General features: G+C 31.8%; 1 protein-coding gene across 1 annotated transcript in view; it reads right to left on the reverse strand.

The window, feature by feature from the left end:
* The window catches only part of TM9SF2 (transmembrane 9 superfamily protein member 2), a 111,746-nt gene that overhangs the window by 30,560 nt on the left and 54,785 nt on the right, over positions 1–26,401 (reverse strand). The window contains exons 8-14 of the mRNA XM_085807092.1: positions 21,566–21,645; positions 20,466–20,574; positions 19,952–20,084; positions 19,808–19,869; positions 14,484–14,541; positions 2,106–2,163; positions 1,817–1,976 (exon numbers count right to left, since the gene is read on the reverse strand). Coding sequence (XP_085663218.1) covers positions 1,817–1,976; positions 2,106–2,163; positions 14,484–14,541; positions 19,808–19,869; positions 19,952–20,084; positions 20,466–20,574; positions 21,566–21,645 — 660 coding nt within the window. The remainder of the gene's footprint in view (positions 1–1,816; positions 1,977–2,105; positions 2,164–14,483; positions 14,542–19,807; positions 19,870–19,951; positions 20,085–20,465; positions 20,575–21,565; positions 21,646–26,401) is intronic.

The raw sequence follows: 26,401 nt of genomic DNA on the forward strand, positions 1-26,401 counted from the left end.
ATAAATCTGAGGCTTTGACTTTATTTGAACAGATTCCCTCTGATTAAGAAGCTATGACATCTGAGGACGAATACGATAAAGATTCTTCCATTTGCTGAAGACCAATTGGTTAACAACAATTTTGGGGAAATATTTAATACTTTTTTTGGTAATAAAATAGCTTTAGTAGAACTTTTTTTCCCGAAATATACAAGATTTCATGCAATTTGGAATAATCTATGAAATATGAGCACAGTGATGAATAAGTTTTTCCCCTGCCTTAGCAGTATTTCCCATGTCCTAAATGTGTGCTGTTCGCACCGTGAGAATGCCTTCCCTTCTAAAGGGGACAAAATAACTTCTTTCAGAAAATATTACTCATCTATAGAGACAAAACATTAATTATTTAGCATTAATCAATATTAAAAAACATAAATAAATATTGTGCATTTCAAAGGATTAAGATGACTGTCTAAGGCAATATGGTCATTGTGAAAGTTGAATGCAAATGTCATCAGTCCAGGCTCAAATCTTGGACAAGGTACAGATGTTTGTGATTGTAACACCTTTGAGGAACGAGGGCATTACAAATTTGTCAATCAAAATATCCTGTTAAAAGGACGGTGATGACCAGATGGCATAGTGGTTAGTGATGCTGACAGCCATATCAAAGGGCTTGGGTTCAAATCCCACAGAAGGCATGGATGTTTGTAAGTATTTACTATCTATGTGGCAAATGGTGCACTCAAAATACATAGTGAGTCAAAATTCTCAAGAGGTTGGTGGGGGAAAGAGGGGTGGAAGACCACCCCTGAATCCCATGGCTGAATCCTAGAATTCCATCTCGGAAGGAAGCTTAACATTTAGCAAAGCCCAGCAATACCTAACATACCTAGAAAGCCTTAACTTTTAAAAGGATGGAAGAAGGGAATTCTACTGCTTGTAGCACTCTGTCAAAATAGGATAGACTGTTCCTCTGTTTTGAACATTAAATAATACAAACAATATTGAAGACTTTTGCCTACAGAATTTAAGTTGAAATATTACATGCAAAAGGAATCAAGTATATCGTGTTAGGATAAAGCAGCTGTATATTTCGGTTCATTAAATACTGGTCCATGCTTTGCCATAGTTTCTCATAATACAGCACAGAATTTTATTGAAATTGTTTGAATACTATAAATAGGAAAGTTCTATATACAGCATAAAATCTGAGATCTGGAATCATTCAGACTTCAGCGATTTCAGAAATTTCCATATTTTAAATCATCAGTTTAAATCTAGTATGACATGTAGATATGGCAACAGTTGAATTTCACTTATCATTTAGGTCAGATAGATAAATGTCACCCCCACAACCACTCAAGGCCTGAAGGTGTGATCTGGTGAACGCCAATCAAAGTATTGTTAATGGCCATGGTGTGACTCCTTAACCAGGACATAGGTATTTGACAATAACACATAGGAGTCTCAGTTCGGAAAAACATCTTATTTATGGCACACCTGCTTTTTATTGAGTATTATATTAACCATTTCTAGATTCTGTAAGCCAGAGGGTATATATTACTTTATTTTTTTTAGCGTAGAGATAAGATCACATTCCAGATATTGGACATCCAGACTTTGTACTCTAAATCTCACTTCTAATATTCAATATTTGACCAAAATTAGGAAATAACTACAAAACAAAAGTTTGCTCATTTTTGCTTATTATTTGGACCAATAAAAATCGTTTAAAAAAGTTTAAGATTATCATATAGGCCTTTCAGAAAAGATGCCAATAAAAGAAACATTTCTCATAGATGAGTGGTCAATCAAGAGTATATTATGTACTCACCCTCTTCTTAAATCCAAAATAAGCACCAACAAAGGTAAGAGGAAGAGATATTCCAAACCATAAGGATAGAAGTGCCAAAAGAGTAGTGAATGGTGTAGCTGCACTGCTCCCTTTCGCCCAGAACATCAAATTCATTACAAAGAAGAGGATAAATACACATCTAAAATAATACATACAAAAATCAAAACATACTTAAAATTCATTTCAGCCCTGTAAGCAAAATTAAGATTAAATATGTTCCATTACTGTATTTAAAGCCTTGCATTATTTAATTTAAAAAAACACATACCCAGGACACAGAATTGATGTGAGAAGCACATTTGATTTCCACTTGATGCCTCCAAAAGCTGGAAAAAAAAAAGTAGCATAACTTATGAGGTAAAAATATTTGCCAACTAAATATTTTCACGGGATTTCCATCATTATGCCTTGTTTTCACTAAATATGATCATAGCTGCCATATCAACACTTAATTCTCCTAAAAAATACTCACTTGGTTACTCCTGAAATATAATTAATACTGTTCTACTATCAGCAAAAGTATATGTACCAACCCGCTAAATATATAATAACCCATAAAATTTGGATCTGGAGTTAAAATGCAAAGTTTCTCTGTGTAGTAACATTACTTCTAAAATCTAATTTCTTTTACATCTGCACACCTTTGACTTGTGCTACTTACAAAAACTACATACTTTCAAAAGAATAAGTCTCCTTGTGCTTTTTTTTTTTATCTAATTTTGAAAAGTATGGAATAAACTTTTTCTCAAAAAATTTCTTCTAATATTTAATTGAGATTATTTATAATTTGCTCATGTATAAGAAATGCAATAAATAAACATTTGCAAACAATTGTGCCATAAAGATCTAGTTAAATGAAGCATTTCTAATATAACTACACACTGTTAATAATACTTAAACAGAAATGACTACAGAATATAAATATTGCAACTGTATCAGGATATTCATTTATGATTTCACAGAAATATACAACCATAATCAAGATGAAACCACAAAGATAATATTATTTCTTAGTTTATCTTGATAAAGAGCATTGATAGTTGCACATATTTAGCTCCTTAAAAAAAAATTGAATGGCATAAATTTTATAATGTGTACATAAAGTCACTAAACAGCCTTCAAAACGCTTCATTGCACACATGTATTTCAAATTACAAAACGTTATAATTACAAGTTATAAAATGTTTATGCAAATATTCATATTTTTACATCTTTAAATTTTAAAATTTTGTACATTACAAAATCTCTTTATAGGGTCCTGTGGTGCCTATATTTAGTAAAAATTTATATTTAATGTAAAAAATAAAGCATTGATTCCCACAAAACAAAAACTGATCAAGCCATGTAATTTAAAAATTCAGTATTTTTGCTCCCTTTTTCACCTTGCATTGAGGAGTTTGTCAGAAAGAAACTAGCACAATTTGAGATTGACTATTTTCCATTAATATCATTCAGTGATAGCCCCGAGATTTACAGAAATTTAACATTTTGTAATTTATAATTTTGTTACATAAAAGTATAATAAAAGAATTTTCACCTAAGTAATTTATAAGTTTCCATATGCTAAAAATATGTTATTAATAATCTCATACAGTTTTATTACAGAATTCTAAACTAATAATCATACAAAAAGTTCATTAAAATGAAGATCATTTTCTCTTTTAAATGATGCAAATAATAGTTAGCAAATAATAATTTTAAATGATGCAAATAATAGAAGTTCCCTATTTGCGAATTCTAAAACCTATCAATGCTTTGTAGAACAAAACTTCCATAAGATTACATGAATAAGATCTTTTTGAGAAAGTTTACAGAGAACAATATTTTCCTTAACAATCTGCATAGCGAGTAATATTCAACACTTCATTTACATGGTTCGTACACATTTCTGCACATGGAAATTAAGTACTTTTAAGGACCATTAATGAAAAAAATTAAGGACCTATGAGTAATGGGAACTGAATAAATTCAATTAAAAATATTATCTGTGCCTGAATTTCACTTTTGTAATACCATCCTAAAAATAAAATAGATCCCTAAGTAGTATGCATTATTAATAAACATGATATAACATAATTATTAATAAGTTTGAGAATAAAATTTATGTCATTTATCAAGTAACATTAAATATTTTACACTTATAATAGTTGTACATATTTGAAAGAAGATAAGTGACATTTATGTTTTATTAAGAGTTAGCTTTATGTTGATTTTTTTTATGTGTCATTTTGTCACATACTTAGTCAGTCTAGAGGTTTAGTAAATAGGAGGTAGATTTTATGTCAAATGGCATAGGTTAAAATGAGAAGTAAGATCATTATCAGAATAATTCATAACTAAAAGACTGAATGTTGTTACTGCTGCTGCTTGTATAGAGAGAGCCCTGCTGATAAGAACAAATCTGAAAGGCCTGATGTAGGCATGGTTGGCAAGTGCTGAAAGTTAGTCAGGCTCTGTTTGATGCAATTAGTGTCATAGCTTCATGTAGAGTTAGTTCCAAGGATTGCAACCCAGTTAATATACTTTAAGTTTCCATTAAGCCATTAAAGCACTAGAGGTGATAAGTTGTTTTGGCATTATTTTAAGTCTCACTAGATGTAAAGAATAAGTTTTACTTGAATTTTTACATTTTTGTGTTTTATCTTGTGACCATAGTGAGTATTAATAAAGGGTAATAACTCATTTTAATATGTAGAGATAATTTTAAGGGTAAGCAGTTATAAATAATTAAATTAGGTAATTACATAACCTTAGTCATTGTGGATTTACATGGCCACTATTAAATTTTATTTTTTAACAATATTTGTTAAAAAAACCCTATTAAAATAAAAAATCTAATAAAATTTCACAGTTTAAAATACTTGTAATTTATGACATTGATTCTTAAACGATATTAGGACACATTAAAAGCTACAAAACATTTATGTTTTGTAACAACAACACTCAACAAAACAAACTCCGTCATTTTAATTTGAAGGCTTCCCAAACATTTTGGCTAGTTTATAATCGATTTCCTTCTCTTTAAGCATCTTTCCTAACAATTAGAGATTTGTGTCAACATGCAAACCAATGCTCTTACTATTTTCCACATGCTTTATCTCCTAACTTGTCAACCTCTCCACAATGTACCTATGAGGGTTTATTTGATCTGGGAAAAGTTAAATAGTCCCAAACCCTCAACAGATGCCAAGCAAATTATCGCTATGTCTGAAAGTAACTTCAGAATATCAGACAAATGTTTAAATAAGCCTCTTCTTTAAAAAGAACTTAGAACATAAAGGCATATTCTGATGTTAACAAAATCAATTATAGTTCACAGTGACCTAATTAAATAAGAACAGTTAAATTCAAACTAAAAATGTAGACTAGTGGTCAAAGATTATACAAGTAAATTTCAATTTAATCTGGCTCAATAACTTATCATATAAGGAAATAGAAATGGAAAATTATAGTAATGGCTGAAATCATAAACAATTGAGTAATTTACATAATAATAACTGCACATATCTTTGAAGAATAATTTTCTTTATGTATTCAGTTTCTTTCTTCAGCATGTTTCCTTTTCATTTTAGAATTTAATTAAGGATTTCTATTATTCTAAAAAAATATTAAATGCATTTAGAATGTATAGAAAAAGTGTCTAATTTTATTTTTTTAGTAATATGAGCATTAAGAAGAAATATGAAATATATATAGTAAAGGCTGGTTACAGAGCTGGTATGGCAGAATTTTTAGAATTTAGTGACACATTGTAAAACAAAATCTAGAAATAGCAAAACTTTTAGAATTTAGAGCCACAGAGATTGCATCAGGTGGGGAAATGCCTAGTGCCAGCTCTGTGTATGATGCATTAAGACATATTACATGAACCTTTAAAATGTATGTTTTCAATTTCTTTATTAACAAAAAATCTCTTTCTGTAATACCTGCCCATGTGATAAGATTAGAAGCATTTTTGATATCTTCCATGCTTGTGTCTAGTGAAAAGTAGAGAAAATAAAGGGAAGATAAACATGTTAAGAAAAAGATTCTAGTATCAGAAGTACAACATTCAAATATTATGTTTTCATTGTTCTTCCAGACGTTCTCCAAAAAGTAAGAAATTCATCGCAAACTTTTTGTAAAAAACATCGATTACTTGTTGATATACCATGTAGACATTTTTCATTTTGTCACATATTTCTCGAATCTTCTAGAATCGTGGGTCTATAAATCTTGCCTTCAGATCTTTCTAAGCTTTCCTTGCTGCAATGTTTAAAATACTAAAGAAAAATTATCCTTATCAATTCTGTAACAGCAAAAAGTCAAATATTTTAGAAAAAAAAGGAGGGGAAAAGTGTAAAATTAATGTTATAGAGAAAACTGATGAATATTCTGAACATGGGAAAAACTCTTACAATGAAAAAATTAAAAAGACATTTTTAATTAATTGCATAGCTAATTTTGCTTTTGTTTCGTAAATTGTGCTTCATAACATTAAACCTTGTTTGTTTTTCAGATTCAAAATATTGTATAAGTTACCAAAATGAAACTTTATAATATGACAGCTAAAAATAATCTTTCATTTTAATGTTCTTTTTTAATATAATTTCAATATATCATCATTATTTTAATGAAATTTATCAATGTTACGATGTTTAAAAAAAATTGTAAAATTCTCAGACCTTGGAATTAAAAAATTTCTATAGAAACTGATCTTAAAATCGCCAAAATGTTGATAAGTTGTCAAATTTAGAACTGTTTAATAAAAGAATTCACATTCCCAAAAGCAAAAAGTTGCTTATGTTACACTTCTTGCTTAGAAACTTAAGTATCCCATCATTTATATTAGAAATAGAAAGGATATTAGGACCTATGAACCCATTCAAAAGATAACCATATATGTCAGTGAATTGACAAAAATATTCCTCCAAAATACTAATTCACACTCAAAGTGGCAGTTGTAAAAACAGACAGAAATTTCAGATGATTAAAATTAAGAACCTTCTGCTGATTTTGGCCAAAATTAAGGAGTTTTAAGGACCATACGAACCCCGATTTATTAATATCAGAAATCTTTTCCAAATAAAAAATCAATTTCAATTTTAGTTACATACAAATGAGAATATTTCACTCTTCAATTTGTGTAAAAAAACTCTGAACATGATCTCAAGCTGAATGGTCAAGTTATACAGGATTCAAAGTTTTATTTTGCAGAGTGAATATGTACATTTACTAAATATTATTAGAGGGGCAAGGCAGACTGCGTAACATGTTGCATTTTGTAATTTTTATAAAACTGATTTTTAAATTTAAGAATTGCAAAATAGGTACATCTGAATCACTTAAAAGCATTTTTAATGGAAATGCATACCTATGATCAATAGCTGCAAAAATTAAGGCTGCATGATGAGTTTTATGAATACTGTATGTATGCATGAGCATGTGTATAAATATACACCATGTTCTCTTTCTTTTCATATTAAATTTTAATGTTTGAAAACTGGGACAGGGGAATTATGCAGTGTATATGCTTTCTTAAGCCATAGCTTAAGTGATAAATTTAGCACATTAGAAACACTCATAAAAACACACTATAGTACTGTGTTAAGCATTTCAAAGGACTTATCGATCTCAATATTATTCTTTTAACTTGCACACAATACTCTTCTATTTATGCGTACATTTTACATTATCACCATAAATCATTAAGTTTCTAAATCACATGTTGAAAAAAATTATGGGGAAATTTACATGAGGTGTAAAAATATATGAGTAAATAGAATATGTAGGGTGTTCAAGAAAGACCAGTGAAAGATAATACAAGATTAATGTTTTTGTTCGCCTTGTAGTTTATACAACTGGAAAAACTCAATAAGCTTTGTTCGCCAAAACGCCAGCACAAAGCAGCGATACTCACACAGTAATACAAGACGAAGAGCAAGAAACAGCTGTTCACAGCATTTGAGTAGTGAGTGACAGAGTATGAAGATGTCCCTATCAACAAGAGGCACAGCACATGTTGTGGCTGGTTGAAATGAAATGCAGCAGGCCATGGAGAATATGGTACAGTTCCCCTACTTTAAAAAGTATCTTTCCTGCACTGGGACCAGCAATTTAGGATGACAAGAAGTGCTGCATCACAAGAAGAAAAATTGCCAAAGCTTCAAACTACCCAACCTGGCATCAAACCAAGTACAGGTGATCTTTTCATCTGCCATCTGCACAGCAGCAAGACAGTTGCATATGTCGAAATCTACAATTATTCATGTAATACACAAATGCTTGCAACCACAGTGTTACAAACTTCAAGTGCTTCATGCTATACAGCCAAAAGATTACTAATGTTGGAAATTGTTTGCTCAACTTATGCTGCAACATTCTAATAATGATGTCAGGTACTTAGCAAGAACAGCCTTTTCAAATATCATATTTCATGATTCTGGTAAAGTGAACAAATGTTATTGTAAAGTCCAGAGGAATGAAAACTTCTATGCCACCATTGAGTACCAGAGTGATAGCTTGAAGATAAATGTGTGGTACACTACAAACTCCAAGATACGGACATCCAATATCCCGAATGATCTCAAATCCGGACCTCAAACAAACCAACAACTTTTTTTAAAATATGCTCTAAGCATGTGCATTTGATTCCCTGCCCCACACAGGAAAACTATAATTCGCGTCTGTCATCAGCCACAAATTTTATAGATTTTTGGATATCCCAAACCAAAGGTGAAATTCTCTAATTAAAGGATTTTGTAAAGAAATGTGGAGAAGCGGTAATAAATGATGTTAATATAGAAGATTTTCATCCTGATGACAATGCTCCTCAATCATCAATCAATTAATGGATGGCAAAATCTGTAGCATGGTTCTAGATTAAGAAAATACCACTGCCGATATTGAAGAAATTGAGAGAATTTACTGAAAGCGAAAAATTTCAATCGAGAAGTTAATCAGGATTCTGGACACAGCAATTACAGGACTCCAACAATGTAACTAAAACAAGAAATTATGTCTGTCTAGAGAATTAAAGAGAAATAAAAAACGAAGCATCTTAAACAACTTACACTGAAAGAAATGATTAATAAAGTAAACAAATAAATATTAAGCTTTTTTTTTTTTTTTTTTGTAAATTTTGATACTTTTTTTGTAATTTTGAAGTATTTATAATTTTGATCATAAATGTGTCATTATTTCATAAATCATGATTTCATATTTTTAATTTTATAATTCTACATACCATCTTACTAGATTTAAACTGATGATCTAATATCAGAAAAAATCCCAAATCCAGAATCGCGGAAGTCCCAACGAGTTCAGATCTCGGACTTTGTACTACACTGTGTAATAGAGAGCGACATCATGCAATTAATGGTGACCTCTACAATGTACCTATATATGGTGGAAATTTATAGTGTTATTTTTAGCACATCTTAAGGAGATTTACCCACATCTTAAACTCTTGCCATAAGGCAATTTGTTGCAATTAGCATCCAACATTACTTCTGCTTCATGATGAAACCATTGTTCATAAACCCCTTAACTGCCGCGAGCGTATATTATTATATATATATATATACGCCTGCGGCAGTTAAGGGACTCAGCCGATGTGCCTTGCTCAACCAATGCGTTAACTGCCACGGGCATATATATATGCCCTTCCAAAATACTATCCTTTGCTTTGCGCTGCTACCCGTAAAATTATTCGTAAAGCTTTGGAATGCAACACCACAATGACCTTTGCAAAGTATACGAAGGAGGATACTATTTCAGACAAGTGTGGGGAGAAATTGGAGAGATGGATGTGTCTAAAGCCATGAAAGTAATGACTGTACAGTATTGGCTGATGTTATTTGAGTAAAATGTATTTTTTCTGAGTCCTTCGTTTTTGTTTACTTTTTGTAGTAGGTTCCAGGAATAAAGAACGATATAATCGATGTTTGAAACCCATTTATTATTTTTTTTTGAATTATTTTTTGATGAACTGCTCATGCTTCATATTGTTACTGAAACTAACCGTTTTGTAGACAAGTATATGAACCAACACCTTGCAAATGAAAAATCAAGAACAAAATCGTGGCTTTCAACCAGTTTAGAATACATGTTTTGTTATGTTTTTATAAGCATACTGATTTCACAAGGTATAACAATGAAACCTGATATTACACATTACTGGTCTAAAAATAAATTGATCGAAACTCCATTTTAGGGATCTTTTTTATTATACTTTTATTCAAAACATTAAATTTTGTGCATTCTTTTTTTCTTTCATTCTTTACTTTGTGAAAGTAAACAGTTTTAGGAAAGTAAAACTTGCACTTATTTTCCCCCTAATACATACATAATCACACTGCAAAATTTACACATATATTGTGTTATATAGCATATTTTCTTGATGGAGTACACATGACCATTCTCACAATATATTTTTCTTTTTTCTAGTTCACACAATGGGCTCTAATGAATGTCTCCTCATGTCCACGGAGAGAATCTCTACAGAATCACATATTGTTGCTTTGTTTTTCCTAATGGCGGATGGTATAAAGAGTTACCCATGTTTATAGCGTTAACGAATGCCTGCAGGAGAAGACATATTGGCCTATCGGCAAAAAGAAATTAATGCATCACAGTTTAGCTGGAGGCAAATGAGTTTCTTGCTGCTACAGGACAGTGGATCTCCTCAAAAACATACATTTGGGAAAAGGGCTATATGTCGGTAGATCAGTGTCCCCTTGTTCTGACAGCACCGTACCACCCATCCGCAATAGTGTCATAAGCATTGCAAGTGGATTAAACAGGACTGGGCTTCCTAATGTTCTCAGATGAGATGTTCTCATTCTTCATTCTGTCAGTGGTTTATAGATGCCAACTGATCTGACATGAGGGTGGTACTGCTTATCATCTAGAAAATACCCAGGAAAGGGATCAATATCCAGGATAAGTATCATGGTATGGACTGGCAACTGCATGTCCTTATATCTGCTTGCAACTGGGACTATTACCAGCCAACAATACATACTCATGTTCACCATTTCCATGGTGCTTTTGGTGATAAATTTAATAATTCAGTGTAGCCTATACACTATATATGCTGCACTATCCAGAACATTTCCTGTATTTATTCCTAAACAGCCTAAAAAAGTCTTCTAAGGTTGGAGGATTGTCTACTGATGACTATTTCTTTTTTCCCCAGAATCAGACACTAGAATCATTCATAAGTTCAATCTCACATGAATAATTTGGCAAGCTATCTGCATACAATTCTTCATCATCACATTCTATTCTATATTCGTTCATTTTTAGAAATTTACCAGAAAAAAGTCTAATTTTTGTAAAAAAATCGCTTTGTTACCAAAAAACACACCAACATCAAAAATCCATTGATAATTCAGAGAAAACGAGTTTTGTCATCTTCCATGCTTTAAAAAGCTACACAAAACAAGTTTAGTTTTCTCTTGTGCTTTAATGAGTTTAGTCGTTTCTTGCATCTTAATAAGATATGCATAAAACAAGTAAAGTCAATCCCCATTTAGGATATGTAAACAGGAAGGGCCTCCTCCACTCTAAATGAGGATCATGCAATCATTCCAGGGTTTACCAGTCAGGCAGTATGATAATACTGCCCAACAGCTGGATGGGGGAATAGCGGTCTAAGCCAAACCTTTGGGTTTCTTTTTGTGAGGGACAAGGGGTGTATATGCAGAAACACTTTTTGTGAGTAGGGAATGAAATGCCCATGGACAGTGTTGTAGATTTGCAGTCCTAAATTAAGGAAGTGATACGACTGGTCATACCAGTAATGTGATTTAATGTGTAGAATGAGATAGCTATATATGGCACTCACCTAAAGCAGCATTAAAACTTTTAAAATAATTTTGGTATGTCTTTGTTTTAGCAGCCCTCGAGATTGAACCACCAATCAACCAAGATATCTCACCAAAATCTGGTTAGGTGTTCTTATACCTCACCACATGATCATACATTAGGACTGGCTGTGTGTTCTTATGCCTTGCCTCACAATCGTATATTACCAAAATCTTGCATTTTTGCCGCGTGTTCTTATATTACTGATTTTTTGATGAGGTTTTTGAAATTACATTCTTTATTAAAAAAATATATTCACTGCTTTAATGTGACTATGACATTAACTTTTGCCTGACAAACGAGTATGCAAAAATGGCCACAACATGAAACAATATGTTAATGATGAAACTATCTGGAAGCAAAATATTAAAAATTGAAAAAAAGAAATGCCTCTGTGTTAGAAATTGGTTCAGTAGTTCCAGAATATTGTTTAACACTGCTGTTAGATTTATGTATTCTCGGCATGGTGTAACAAACAGCTTAATATGTGCAAAAGTGCTCCAGTTGACTAGAACAATTACATGCAATAAAAAGTACCAATAAGGATTCTTAAAAATATTCTTAGGAAACAACACATATTAGTGTTATTATTATATATTGTGTCGTTTGTTTTTATATTCATGCTTCATGAACTTGGCAAAATTATAGCTGAGATCTTGGCGCAAATCTAAAATCTCCAAACATGGTTAGGGACCACTATAACAAAGAAGTACTATAATTTTTTCTATCTATGTAAATCGCAATATAACAAACATTCAACTTTGGATATATCTTCTTTTTAACCTAATCATTTCAGATACAATGCACATACACTGGTGAAATAAATTAAGAGAATTTTCATAGTTGATTCTATGATCTCCAGAACTGGACAGAGTTTAATGAAATTTGGTGTGAACATAGGTTGATATAAGACAAATATTCAACAGTTATAAAAGACACACATGTTCCTGTGTAACACTCATGGGAGTCTGAAGGTCTGAAACAGCGGTTGCAGAAGACACAAAAGAAATGGGTTAATAGGGAGTATGGTCCCCTCTTATAGCCATACTGGCCTCGCAACGTGATGTCAAACTGGAAATAAGGCAGTTTATCAGTGCCTGTGGCAACTAGTCCCACTCATACAGCAATTCTGTTTTCAGTTCCTGGATGGAGAAAAGAGGTCTATGTGGCCTCAGGTTATCATCCTATAAGATGAACTCGTGGCCCACTGCACCCCTTAAAAGGTGAACATAGGGCTCCAACACCCCAACCTTATACATTACACCAGTCACAGAGCCTCTATCGGGGAGAGGTGTGCGGCCATCTAGCATGATGCCTGCCCAGACCATTACACCGCGACTGCCATATTTGTTGATTTTGCGGACAATGGAGGGTAGGTAGCAGGTCCCTGGCTCTCTCCATATGATAGTACTGCCAGAATCAGTGTTTAGGCTAAAACGGGATGTGTCAGTGAACAGAACGGAACTTGGAGCTGTTGGAACTTTTGAATCGACGGTGTACGTTAAATTAAACTCTCTGCACATCTGGATTTGCGATTGGCTTGACCCCACAGTTCGCCACCTCATTCCATCATCTAAACATTGGTAATTACTCAGTTTTACTGTTCTGATGTGAATTTTAAATAAATTGCTGCAAGATAACTCCAAGAAATTCGCCGAGGTGTGCTAGCAAACGCAATTCATCTTACCTTCCATGCACTTATAAAGCCTGTTTTTCTGATGGTTCCGCCTACATACACGTGTACACTTACATATTTGCTGTACAAGATTTGCATTTTTATCTAGAAGCAGCAGTTTCTCCTTCAGTTCTTTTCATGCAATTCGATAAAATATGAAAATTCTCTTAATTTATTTCATCAGTGTATATTGCCTTAGATTTCATTCTCAGCATTCAGTTGAATGAGCTGGTAAAGGTTTTCATGGAATTTCTCATGTATAGTAATGCAGACAGCTTCCCTTTTAAAATTCTTAATGAAGGCATCTCTCCATAAGCAATCTGCCTCTGTGTACTTTGCCAGGACAAGATTGGATTGGATTGGATTATTTAATTATGGCAAAGCACATGAGGGCTATCTGCCTAAAGGGAGAGATGCCTTCCTGGAGGACCTTCTAAGGGAAAATGGCTCGTATACACATTACACATGGGAAAAACCATGAAACCCCCATGCAGGGGATTCGAACCTCGGACCGAACTACCAGTGTTCAGCGTCTTTACCGCTTGGCCGCTGGTGTGCCTTTGCCAGGACAAATTAATCCAATTTAAACCATGAGTGTAAAATAGACAAAACAAAGTAAATTGGGTGGAAAGTCATTTCAATACTTTCAGATTCAGGCTAAATTATGCAAGAAATGTATAACAGCATTGTTTGTAATAAACTAGGGCCAATTTTCTTCATTTCAGCTTGTCTTCAGATGAAGAAACAAAGCATTTCCAGAAAACTTAAATGAAACATTGTTTATCAATTACTGAGGCATGATTTTATAAGGTAAAGTGATTATAGTGACATTCTTTAGGCAACAAGGGATTATCAGTTTCCTTTTCACTGTAATTTTTAATCTATGGGAACCACACATATTGTCACAGGTCATAATTGCAATATATTTCTTAAAAAAAAATAGAAACTGAATTTTCCTCCTCAAAAAAAGTTACATATGAGATTATCACTGCCAATGTACCTTTTAGAACTAGGGCAGTCAATGTAATGGCACAGCGGTTCTAGCTTACAAAGAGTGCTATTACAGTACACTCATATTAGACAGAAAACATTTAAAACTCAGATACAAATCAAAACTCATACCTTTATACATTCGTGCTGAAACATAACCAGCAGGTGTACCAAGGCATACATACAATACCTGTATAAGAAACAATGATGCAAACTTAATAATACTTCATAACAAATACATTTTTTACAAAAACAGCAAAACGGAAGAGTTCATTTATTTTATGCTAATCCTGTTCTTTTAAACTTCCAAGTGTTTTATATGCTTTCCCATGCCAGACTTCAGGATTCAATAAATTCTACAAACTTCATCATACCAAATTTTCTATATGAACAAAATTTTTTATAAAAGAAACACTTTCATGCTGTGAATAAGTAATTAATAATAACCATATCAATAAAATACAAGTAGAATATTAATAATCCTACACAAACTAACTTCTCGATTTTATTATTACATATTTAAAAGTGCATAATCAAGAACGTACTGTTATAAATTTTGTACTTAGGTATTTTAGTAGAATTATAAGTAATTCTAAGTAATTTTATTTTCTAACATGAAAAATTTAAAGAGAAGCTATGCCGGAAAAGTAAGAATACAAGGACAAGTGCATTTAACATTGAGTAAATGGAAATCTCGGTAATTTGGCGAGATATTGCCAGGCTGACAACAATTCGTGTTCAGTGCCTGTATCATTGTAATATGTACTGAAATATAATAAATGTAATGGACCACTATGTTAGCTGTAACCGTAGTTCCACTCTCGCATTCCTTTTCCGTAATTTCAAGAAGCAGAAAGCACTAGAAATATCTCGGCGGCTGGTCGAAAAGTATTTAAGTCCAAACAGAGAGCATCTGCTCTCATCTTGCTTAGTTACTGTTGTGAGTTGTAGTTGGCTTGAAATGAGATAAATCGAGTTAGCTTTCTATTTAGATGAGCTTTGCATTGCATTGCGTTTAACCTTCTTAATAGATTGAAGTGTAACTACCGATTATTCTGTGTGATACTGTGAACACTTATACAAATATTTCTGTGGAAAATTCCAAAGTTCCCAAATATTTCTTTTGAGAGAAATGAATTTTTATTAACTTATTATCAGACTTGTGTATTCCATCTATTACGAAACCGTATACATGCAACAATATGTGTGTTGCATTCCTTTCAGATCAACTTAGTACTTAAAATACACAAAGTTATAAGACGCATGCACAAAAATCATTGAAATAGTAACTAAAGTTTGTGCAAACATTAGGTCAATATGTTAGTAAATAGTTTTCATTTTAAACCCTTACTCTGAGTTCTGATACTTTTTAATCAGAAGGCAGATAAAACAAAATGTTATCCAACAGTCTATAATTATTTCAAAGCAATTTACTAATTTAAAATAATAGGTCACATTAGAATCATTAACTGAATCATTAACTGATATAAAATTGTACTTTATTATTAAGTATACAAAATTACATTTTAAAAGTGCAGATTATATACAGGTATCTCTTTGACTGACACTAAAATAGTCAATTATCACTCCCCTATTGCACAATATAGTCACAGGGGTGAAACAACCAGAAGCAGCACCTCCTTTTATATTTATTCTTAGCGAAATTAGCACTCATTCTTAGTGAAATTGTTAAAAGCAAGAAGTTACTATTTTGAAAGGAAAGAGAGTTATTTGCCCCTACATGTCGTTCATATCTAGCACAAGTGAAATTGAAACAACTTGAATAAGGACATCTGTAAGAATATAAGCCACTAAAGAAATCATTTTGTCTGCTTGTAAAATTCTTATTCCGATTCCAATTAATTAGTCAACAACTCTTAATCAAACTTTCACTTTTTTGCACAAGAAAATGGGAAATAAGAGAAACCCAGATAAGCAATATTCTTCTGAATTATGCAAAAAAAAAAAAAAAAAAAAAAATTAAATAACAGTTGCTTTGTCATCTATATTTATTAAATTCAATTACTGTCTAACATGTAGTCTGGAGATGCTATTCAGAACACTGGATTTTTTTATGAATAATGTCAGCTCAGCTGCATTTTTGAGGTAAACATCTGCTGTATAACTATGACTCTTTTGAGACCCTTTAGGCAGAAAATGTTCTGGCAAGATGATCTCATTTGCTAGCACAGAGTTGCCAACTCTTCAGATTTAGGCGGGAGACTCCCGATTTCCAATCGTACTCCTGCCAACCCACTTTTCAACACATTTCTCCAGACTTTCTCTTATTCTTAAATTTTCTCACAAACTTTATGTAGTTTGGATTAATACTTTATTATTTGCACCAAAAAAAGGATTTTTGGTGGCTGAAAGTGCTTGTTTTTCTCTAGATGCCTATAAAAAAAAAGGTCAATCTGTTTCATCACTGAGATATGGCACGTTTCTGCTTTGTGTATAAGAGTCCGAAAATGTCATGTCCCAGTTCTCCAATAAGAATGAAGCACCGCTGCATGTCATCTGGCATATATTAGCCAATGAGCACAAAGCAAGACTGAGGTTGTTGTTTCGTTCGTCTCGCCAGTGAGCAGCATAAGTTTCACACGCTTTCCAGAAAGAGTTACTGTGATCATTTGCCTTAGTTATGTCTGCAAAAAATGCAAAATATTCATGTAGCTTTCAAAAATCATACACAGGTGACTTTCCTTCCATTATTTCCCGCAGAAAATGTAATATTGCAGTGTGTATTGTTTGTCATTGCAATCTTTCGATTTTGCATGGTGGAAGAGCCAATGTTCTTCAACATACAAATACATGTGTACACAAGGACAGCGTGAGTTGTATTGAAAAAAAAATTAAATTTTTCTGCAGAAAAAAGGACCAAAAAGTCATTAATGCACAATGCCTGTTCTCGGCATTTTCCTGGAGCATCTGCCACTGAATGTATTGGATAATGTTGCAGCTTTTTTAGAAAAACATTTCCCAGAAGGGAAATCTCTAAAAAATACTCAAGTGCAAGGACAAAAACGGTTGCCGTTGTAGAAACGGGTTAAAAAAATTTGTATGAAATATAAATCTTCAGTTACTGATTGCATTAAAACAGTTCAATTCTGCCTCTCTACGGATGGAAGCAATAATACTGATGCAAAACTGTATCTAATTATTGTTTCTTTTTTTTAATCTAAGTCTTCAGAAATTAAGCATAGTTCACTTTCTGTCCCCCACTTTGACAGAGATTTGACAGGCTTTAATATAGCTAACTATTAAAATTTTAAAAGAAAATTCAATTCTCCAGTATAATTGCTTAGCAGTTGTTGCCGCACCAGGAATTGAAGACTTGAAGACTGATGTTGCAGGCATTTAAAAAAAAAGATAATTCATTGCAAATTATGAAATGCACCTGTCACTTCTTAAATTTAGCCATAAAGAAGGGTCAGCTTCTTTATTGCTAAATAAACAACACTTATTGCTTTGCCAATAAGTGTTGATGAACACATTGTTGATATTTATTATCTTGGAAAGTTTGCTAAAAGGAAAAAAAAAATTTAAAAATTCCAATAGCTGTATAATACTAAAATAAGAGAACATTTGCAATATGTACGTACATGCTGGTTATCTTTAGAGTAATGTTTATCTAGAAGCCTCGACCAGTGGAACCCACTTCTTACCTTTTTTAAGAAAGTAGATGCTTCTAGAGTTTGTTGAGAGGTATAAAATACCTTCAGTAAATAGAAATGAAGTTATTACTTCCATTGTTAAAAATATGTGTGAGAAAACTTAAATAATTTAAATTGGCAATTCTTAAAATAATACTACAAAATGTAACCCTAAAGCTCTCCCAAAATAAAAAAAAAATTGCTTGACAAGGGATACATTTTCTGATTAGCGTAAGTCAGTGGTTTTCAACCTTTTGACTAATGATGCAAAAATTAAGTCACCTCTTGCAAAATTGTATTTTCCTTTAATATGGTGTATGGTCGCTAGGACAGATGTGCATACCTCACTTCTTGATTTCATAGACTTTGCAGAAGTCTTGATCAAGTCTTTTGAAATTCTTCACTACTCTTCTAAAACCACTCTTCATCTCTAGGCGAGATGAAATTTAGCACCCTCAGGTCTCCCATACATGTTCAAGCCTGTTCAAGTCACGCAAGTAATATGGAGAATTCATTTGAGAGGAACTTTCTGTTTGCAAGTATTCTGACACTACATGTGTTGTATTTTATATATGTTGGGTATATGCTCAGTGATGATTACCAGATGTTCACAAACATAGTTTATTCTACATTGCTCATCTACTATTCTATATTACAGTTATGATTAAAGATAATAATAGATACAGTTACATATATAACACTACATATGCTCGACGAAGCCAAGCATTGTCATCCATTAACAAAACCTCTGAGCCAACAGCACCCCTCAACAGTCTAACTTGGAGCTGCAATTCCTCATCCATATATCTCTTAGCAGTTACGGAATCTCCCTGAAAGAAATGCAGCTCAGTGAGACCATTTGTCATGATTCCTCCCCAAATCATTAAGCCACACTCACGGAAACAGGATACTTCATGGACAAGGAAAAGCAAGTTGTGTGCTCCTTCCTCTTCTCTGATCAAAAAACGTGTAGAATCACTGTTCAGACTATATCTGGACTGGTCAGTAAACAACACTTGGGCCCAGTCATCTTTGTTCCACTGAAAATGAGGACGGACCTAGTTTAAATCAGCCCCTCTGAGCGCTGGAGTGAAAGGGACAGAAATCATTGTTTTTCTCACATATAATCTAACCTCATGAAGCCTTCGTGCAGCAGAACAGTTAATTCGACTTCCTGTGGCAGCCTTTTAAGGTCTTAAACAAATCTCATGAAGTCGCTTCGCGGTTTCTTCCAGCCAAAGACAACAGAAAACGGTCTTCAGATGCAGTTGGTACTCTTGTTTGCTCTTGACCAGGCTGCTTGTCAACTGATCCACTGCTTAAAAAGGTGGCTCCAAACTCCTGATTTGACACTTTGACGGAATATCCCAATCTTGGACAGCTTCCATTTGTATTGACCTCCCTCAATTCTACCAATTATTTGAAACTTTTGACTTCCACTTAAATGATGCCTCTGAGCCATAACTAGTAAATACTGATTATTCTCAGAAAGCATATTCACTTTAAACAACACTACAGACCAGAATTCCACTATGTGTCCATTGTACACCACACTGTCAATCACCGAATTTGCATATTTCTGGAGCTAAAATAAGTGCAGTTTTGAGTTTACTTGCATTTAATTAACATAAAAAATTCAGCATTAGGCACTGGTTGCAACATTAACTTAGCATATTTTTTGTCATCATCCTTTAATTTTGATAACCAATGTATATATATATATATGTAAACTGATTATCTAGTCTTCTTTAAACAATAACATATCCCTAAATTTTTTAAATGCTTTACAGAGATACTACTTACCATAGCACATGTCATTAGTGCTCCTCTATTAGCTGGAGAAAGAAATCCAAGACACGCAAAAACTGAGGGACGAAACAGAAAAACGTTATTGAAATACATATTAATTAGATTCAAAATTATAATAAAGTAAATGCAAAAACTCACATAGTGTTATCAGAGCCATGAAGAACACTTGAACTCCACTACCCAGTAAAACTGCCAGTAACATTCCTTTTCGAGGAGGACGAAATACATCTCCATGCACAAGCTTCCAACCAAATTCTTCTTGAGCATCATCCTTTAAAATAATACAATTAACAATATAATTCTGATTTTATAAAATCAAATTAATTTTATTATATTATGCTTAAAATTTTAAAATGTTAAAATTTTGTATTAATATCTAATACAAGGCAATATTAACATATTTTACTAGGAGGGTACCAAAACTAACAGATTTTATCAAACCAATGTAAAAAATATAAATTCTAATTTAACTCTAAATTATCAACCTATATTTAAGTTTTGCAGAAACAAAGATACTTACATAAAAAAGGCTAGCTAATATAATATTTTAGCTTAGCATTGGGATAATTTTAAACATTTTATATCAGAAAAGAAAGCATAGAAAAAGGTTCTATATTAAAAGAAAAAAAAATAAGAACAAAACAAAACATACCACTGATTCACTCTGATTGTATCGAGCAATGTCTTTATGCAGAGTTCGCAGTAAAATCATAGCTACCATTCCAGTAAGGAAAAGAACAATCACAAGGGCATTCAAAATGCTGAAAAAATGATCAACTGAAGGAGACTGACACATATACAATAAAATATACTAACCAAATGAATTTGTAACAAAAGGCATAAAATCTGGCATTACGAACACCTTTCTTCATTACAATAAAACTGTAAATGTTTGTAAAAATTATTATTTGGATCATATTAAATATATTATTAAATACATAAAACAGATTTTCACTACTGACTACTACTTCCAGGGCATTTTATCCTCAAGCAGGTTATCTACCCGAAGTTAAATGAAAAGATCATATGACTTGGTTATAAAGTAAAAGTTTTATAGTATTACAGATATCTATTTTCATATTTATAATGAAAATGATTGATAAGTTTCAATGAAATGATACATCTATACCTACTTCTACTGCCTTTTAATTTTACCTCACATGTTTACATGGATTATTTCGTAATATCTTTCCTATTTTTAATTACATATACCTAAACAAAAATATGCATTTTATGACTTCCAGAATGCTTTGAAAATGTTTAGGCATCCTAAATTTTGCAGTGAAAAATAAAGGCTGGAATAAAAATGTCACATCAAAGCAGAAGGTAAAGTGAGCCTAGAATATTTTCTGTTTGCATTAGATTTCGCAAAAGATTCATCAAATTGGAAAGATAAAATATTTTGTGAAAGTCCATTTCTGCATGCAACATTTTGAGAATTTGCAAGGAACATAAGGATGTTATATTCTGTGCAGTTGTTAACCTTTTCAAGTCTCGTGGGTGTCAAATGCAAGATAACGAACGGAATGTAATCTAATATTCAAAATATTTTGGAGATATTCCATTACAGTTGTTTCTAACGTGAATAAAATAATAGATTACCATTTTGAGAAGTATGGTTATTGCTTTTAGATAACTTGAATAATTAAACAATTATAAACTGATAAAACTTTCAATGTAACAAAATATAATAAAAATAGGATACTCCATTAAGGCTACTTCTCACACCAAGAAAACTTTTTAAAAAATTACCTGAACCACTGAATGTTTGTATGGGGCATTGACTCCAAAATGTAATCCCAGCGAGATGACCATTTCACAGAATTATCTTTCTGTAACATAAGTATTAACATATAAAAAAATGTAACATTCAAAATAATTTACTATATTGTTTACATTAAATTTTCTATATACTAATTTTTTAAGTCAATTTAAATTAACAGCATATTTGATTTCAGCAGATCCCTGTGACCTAAGGAACCACTAATCGATTAACTGTGTAAACAGAATTAATATTCAACCTATCTATGATTTACACTCAAGGTTGACTTTTTGACAGCAAAAATACCACAAGGAGAGCTCTCCTTGTGGCAGAAACTGGTTGACACCAACAACTGGCAGAAATTTATAAAAGCATTTAAAACATTATATTATTTAGTATTAGTTAGAATTTACCAAATTATTTTAGTACATTCAACTATATACAGTAAATGGAACTTAACACGAACTCGCTTGAGGTAAAATTTGAGTCTCGGTAATGATGCAAATGATCTTATATAGTTTTATCAGTTAACAAGAATTTCAGTTAGCACAAATTATGAACTGTTTTTTAGTCTGTTGTGTTATTTATTAGACTTTATTAACATGAATTTTCAAAGTTTTTCAGATTTCATTTTCCATGTTGTTTCTCCACTAGAGCTGCACTCAGAAATGTTTCGCTCCATGTGAAACCTCACCAAATACACAGTATTCTTTAACACATACAACATGTAACACAGTTCAACAGTTGGGATCATAGTCTCAACAATGAACACTAAAAAATAATCACTAAACGCAATTCTGTGTTCAGATAAACATTTTTGTTCTTTAAAACGTTAACTTGTAAGCCTGATGGTGAACCTTGAATAATTCTAAATTAATCAGGTAAAATTTGCACTGTTGAAATGGTGATGGAAATACCAACTTGAAGTGTGCTTGATCCAATAAAAGCTATCCCCACATCCTTGAAATCCATGTCATCACAACACATACAGAGCTGTTTTAGAAGAGCATGGAAACATAAAGACATTAATCCCTGTTGATGAGTTAGATGATGACAATGATATCACTTCACATGATGAATGTAATATTCTATAAACGTTGCAAAACCTAATGTTAGTTTTGAGAAGTCTGTTAATGCAGATGACAATGTCATTAAGTATGCTTCAGTGGAACCTGACATACAAGCAGTTGTGATGAAGGTGCAAGAAATGTCACCAGAAGAAAGTGAGGAGGGCAATATCATTCCATTCACCCACCAGGAAGTGTTAGATGCCTTGGACCCTTTAGGACATTTTGCTGCAATACTTTTAACTGACTGACAGTTTTACACAAGTCAAGACTACGGTTGTTCATGAAATTACCAAGCATTTTCATTCCCATCTACCACAAAGCAATATACAGGAATTTTTCACCAAAAATCCTCAGAAGTACATTTTTTTCAAGTTGCAGTACAGTAATTAATGTAACACTGTAGCATTTTCTATTAAGATGTACATAATATGCTCTAGTACGAATGTAACTATATATATAGATGATTAATATGTAGGAAAAACTATACCAAAACTAAATTTTGAGTCCCTGTTTAATATGAATTCTTTTAACACAAACTTGATATTTCGGTTCCTTGAGATTTGTGTTAATGCAGACTTATTGTATTTTTATTCACACATATGTCAAAAATAAAAAATAATTTAAATATTGCTTTAATTAGCATGTAACTTTACTGTATTTTCATTCACACATATGTCAATAATAAAAAATAATTTAAATATTGTTTTTCATAGCATGTAACTTTACTAATGGAAAGAAAAACAATACAATCCACTTTTGTCTATTTATATCATTCCTGGCAATATTTGTACAAAAATATGTGCTTACAATTAATGTTAAACACTGAAACATAGAAAGCATCCTTCTAATAGCCCTTAAATGCTTTGTAAACTAAATAAAGAAATCAGAATAAATTCATAAATGTGCAAAAAAAAACAGCATTTATTTTCAGTGACCTTTGACTGTCTTGTAAGTTCCCAATCAGATATGCTGATGAACCAAACCTGGTTCAACAATCAGCTTATGTTATGCACTTGAGAAGTAATTTCAGTTTAGTGAGCAAGTTGTTAAAAATGAAGATCTTGTAATTTTTTAATTACTTAAATTGTTTAATTGACAATGCTGACAATAATTTAAAAATTAATTGACAATGTAATTATTTTTTTTAATATTATGCTTATTTCAGAGGTTTACAGACTAAATTAGGGGGTTTTAACCTTCAAAAGAAAATTTATAAAAAAAAGTTGCAATAGAATGTATTAATTGCAAAAATATGTGTGTTAAATACATAGAGAAGAAAGAATCAGAGAAAATGCAAATTTTTAATGGACATTAAAAAATATATGGTATGCAGTTACCTTCTGACATGGAAATTACTGTACTTGTCTTTTCTAAATAATTCAGTAACACTGAAAATTATTTTGGACATTTAAAAAGCAGTATTCAACTGTATAACCATGAATGTCCTCTGTGATTAAAATGTATTTCATTATCCATTATAAACACTGCTGCATTTCAAATAATAGAGGAAGTATAGATTACTTTATTTACTCACTCACTAGCTTTCATACAGCTGAGAGAGAGATTTCTTTCCTAGTAAAATATTTCTGAAGTAAAATGTACGGAAAAAAATATGGAAAGATATCCTAACAATGCAAAATTAAATTTTTACACTTAATGAAAGCAATATTCACATACATTAATTACACAACCTTTCTTCAAGTATCTGAAATGTTTTCAAAATAACTGCAAAAGAAACAATTATAATGTGAAAACAAATTTAAGTTCACAATATTTAGAATAACTTTCATTCATTTTACTGCTATAGATATCTGCATCTGGAAAGATAGTAACTTAGTTTCTGATGACAAAATACTCTTCAGATTGTAATTTTTTATGTCCTAAACTTTCAAAACAAATTCTGAAACTATCTCATTAACTTAAATTCCGCTAATTTTTAGAGATGAAAGGCTTATAAATGATAGATTTCGTCTGAAAAAGATTTTAAAGAAACAGTTTTCTATAAGTTAAATATTAATACTCTATAAGTTAATATTCTATAAATTTTAAAATTTTCTGGTATTTGAACCTTACACTGCTTTGCTTAACTGATTTGTTTGGTTCAAAGGAAATTAAAAAAAAATATCTTGAAAAGAATATGTTTGTTTCCAAGCTTAAGAGTTTTTTAAATGTGCATTAAGTATAAATATGTCTGCATGCAATTTCACATTTATAGTAAATGTACTGTCACACACACAAGCCCAGAATTTTGGCATGATGAAGACACCATACAGTATGGAGATATTGTAAAAAAGACCAGCAGTATAAATTTGAAAGGAAAAAGAAAAGTTAAATGCCACTTTCTGCCCTTCCTCAATCCCCTTGACAAACCAGACACTGAGTTGCACGGTAATTACCTTTAAATATAACAATTAAAATTTTTAAATGCATCATATATGCATTAATCAGTAAAAATTTAAATGCACCATATGAGATTTCATAATAGCAACTGATTACATTATATGTGCAATCAATTAGATATATACGAAGAAAAACTCTTAAGGTGCTAGATGGGATTTTGAAAACCATTTAGACAAACGTGTTAAGAGAAACAGGAAAGGCTGTGGATTTTAACTGCAAACAGACGTGTAAATTATTCATGAAAGTTACTCTCTTACAACAATAACTGTTTAAGCCTGAAGTTGGTAGAAATATATGGCTTAATATGATTTTACACATGAAATTTAATATGGTGACTGACTAACTGCAGAAATTTTAGTGAAAATATGAGACCCAAATTTTCAAGATCTGGATCTCAAAAGAGTCAATTTAATTCAAACATATTATTTAAAATAGTAATTATGGTACACCAAAAAAACCATACATCTCCTTTTTGGGGGGGGAGAAGAAAGTTTTACAAGGTATCTTGTACTTGATATACACGAGAGAATGTTTCTTTTAGTAACCAACTACAAATTAATTAATAAACCTGTTTTGATTTGTTTTGCTAAAGCAGTCAGCAGCCTATTATAATAAATTACAGGTGCAGAAAAAAGATGAATCTGCAAATTATGTGTTTTCACGGCTTTTCTGATCTCCTCAGTTTAACATCTTTTTCTTCTCAACCAAATATACCACAGACAATCTCCTAATTGGCTATCACTGTGTTAAGCAAATTTGATTTTGCAATGGAACTTCCTTAAAAACATTTTAACACATACAAAAGCATCAGAATATTTCTCTTATAAAGGACAACTGTGTATTACACATTTTTCAGCTAAGTTTCTAGTTATAATTAGAAAGGTGTTTAAAAGAGAAAATATTGTTTTGCGATAATAACCACAAACCATTTTAGATGGAATATTTGGAATATTTGGTTATGGATTACTTAACTTAGAATCATTTTGTCCTAAATTCAGAGCACAGCTTATTCAATTTCTGTGTGTGTTGTAATACAATATGGGGCATCTCAGTTAATGGGAGATAAAATATCGGGTTTTAACGAAAGTTTCCTTCAACCACAAATATCATCTACACAAACGATTCGCGCTGGCATGTTTAATCATATTTTGACAAATAATTTTCAGTATTTAAAAGAAAGAGACTTGCTTTAGACCACTATGTTGTGAAATTTTAAAATATTATCATTTTCATTAAGTACAAGGCGTCTGAACTATCACACTTGTGGAAGAAAATCTGATTAAAACTATCATTTACTTCCAGTTCTGTTACAAAAAGTCAGCAACAGAATGTCATGAAATCATGTGCACAACTTTA

This window comes from Stegodyphus dumicola, chromosome X1 (genome assembly GCF_044657685.1).
Source record: "Stegodyphus dumicola isolate Sdum_Otavi_A_Nest chromosome X1, ASM4465768v1".
Taxonomy (NCBI): domain Eukaryota; kingdom Metazoa; phylum Arthropoda; class Arachnida; order Araneae; family Eresidae; genus Stegodyphus; species Stegodyphus dumicola.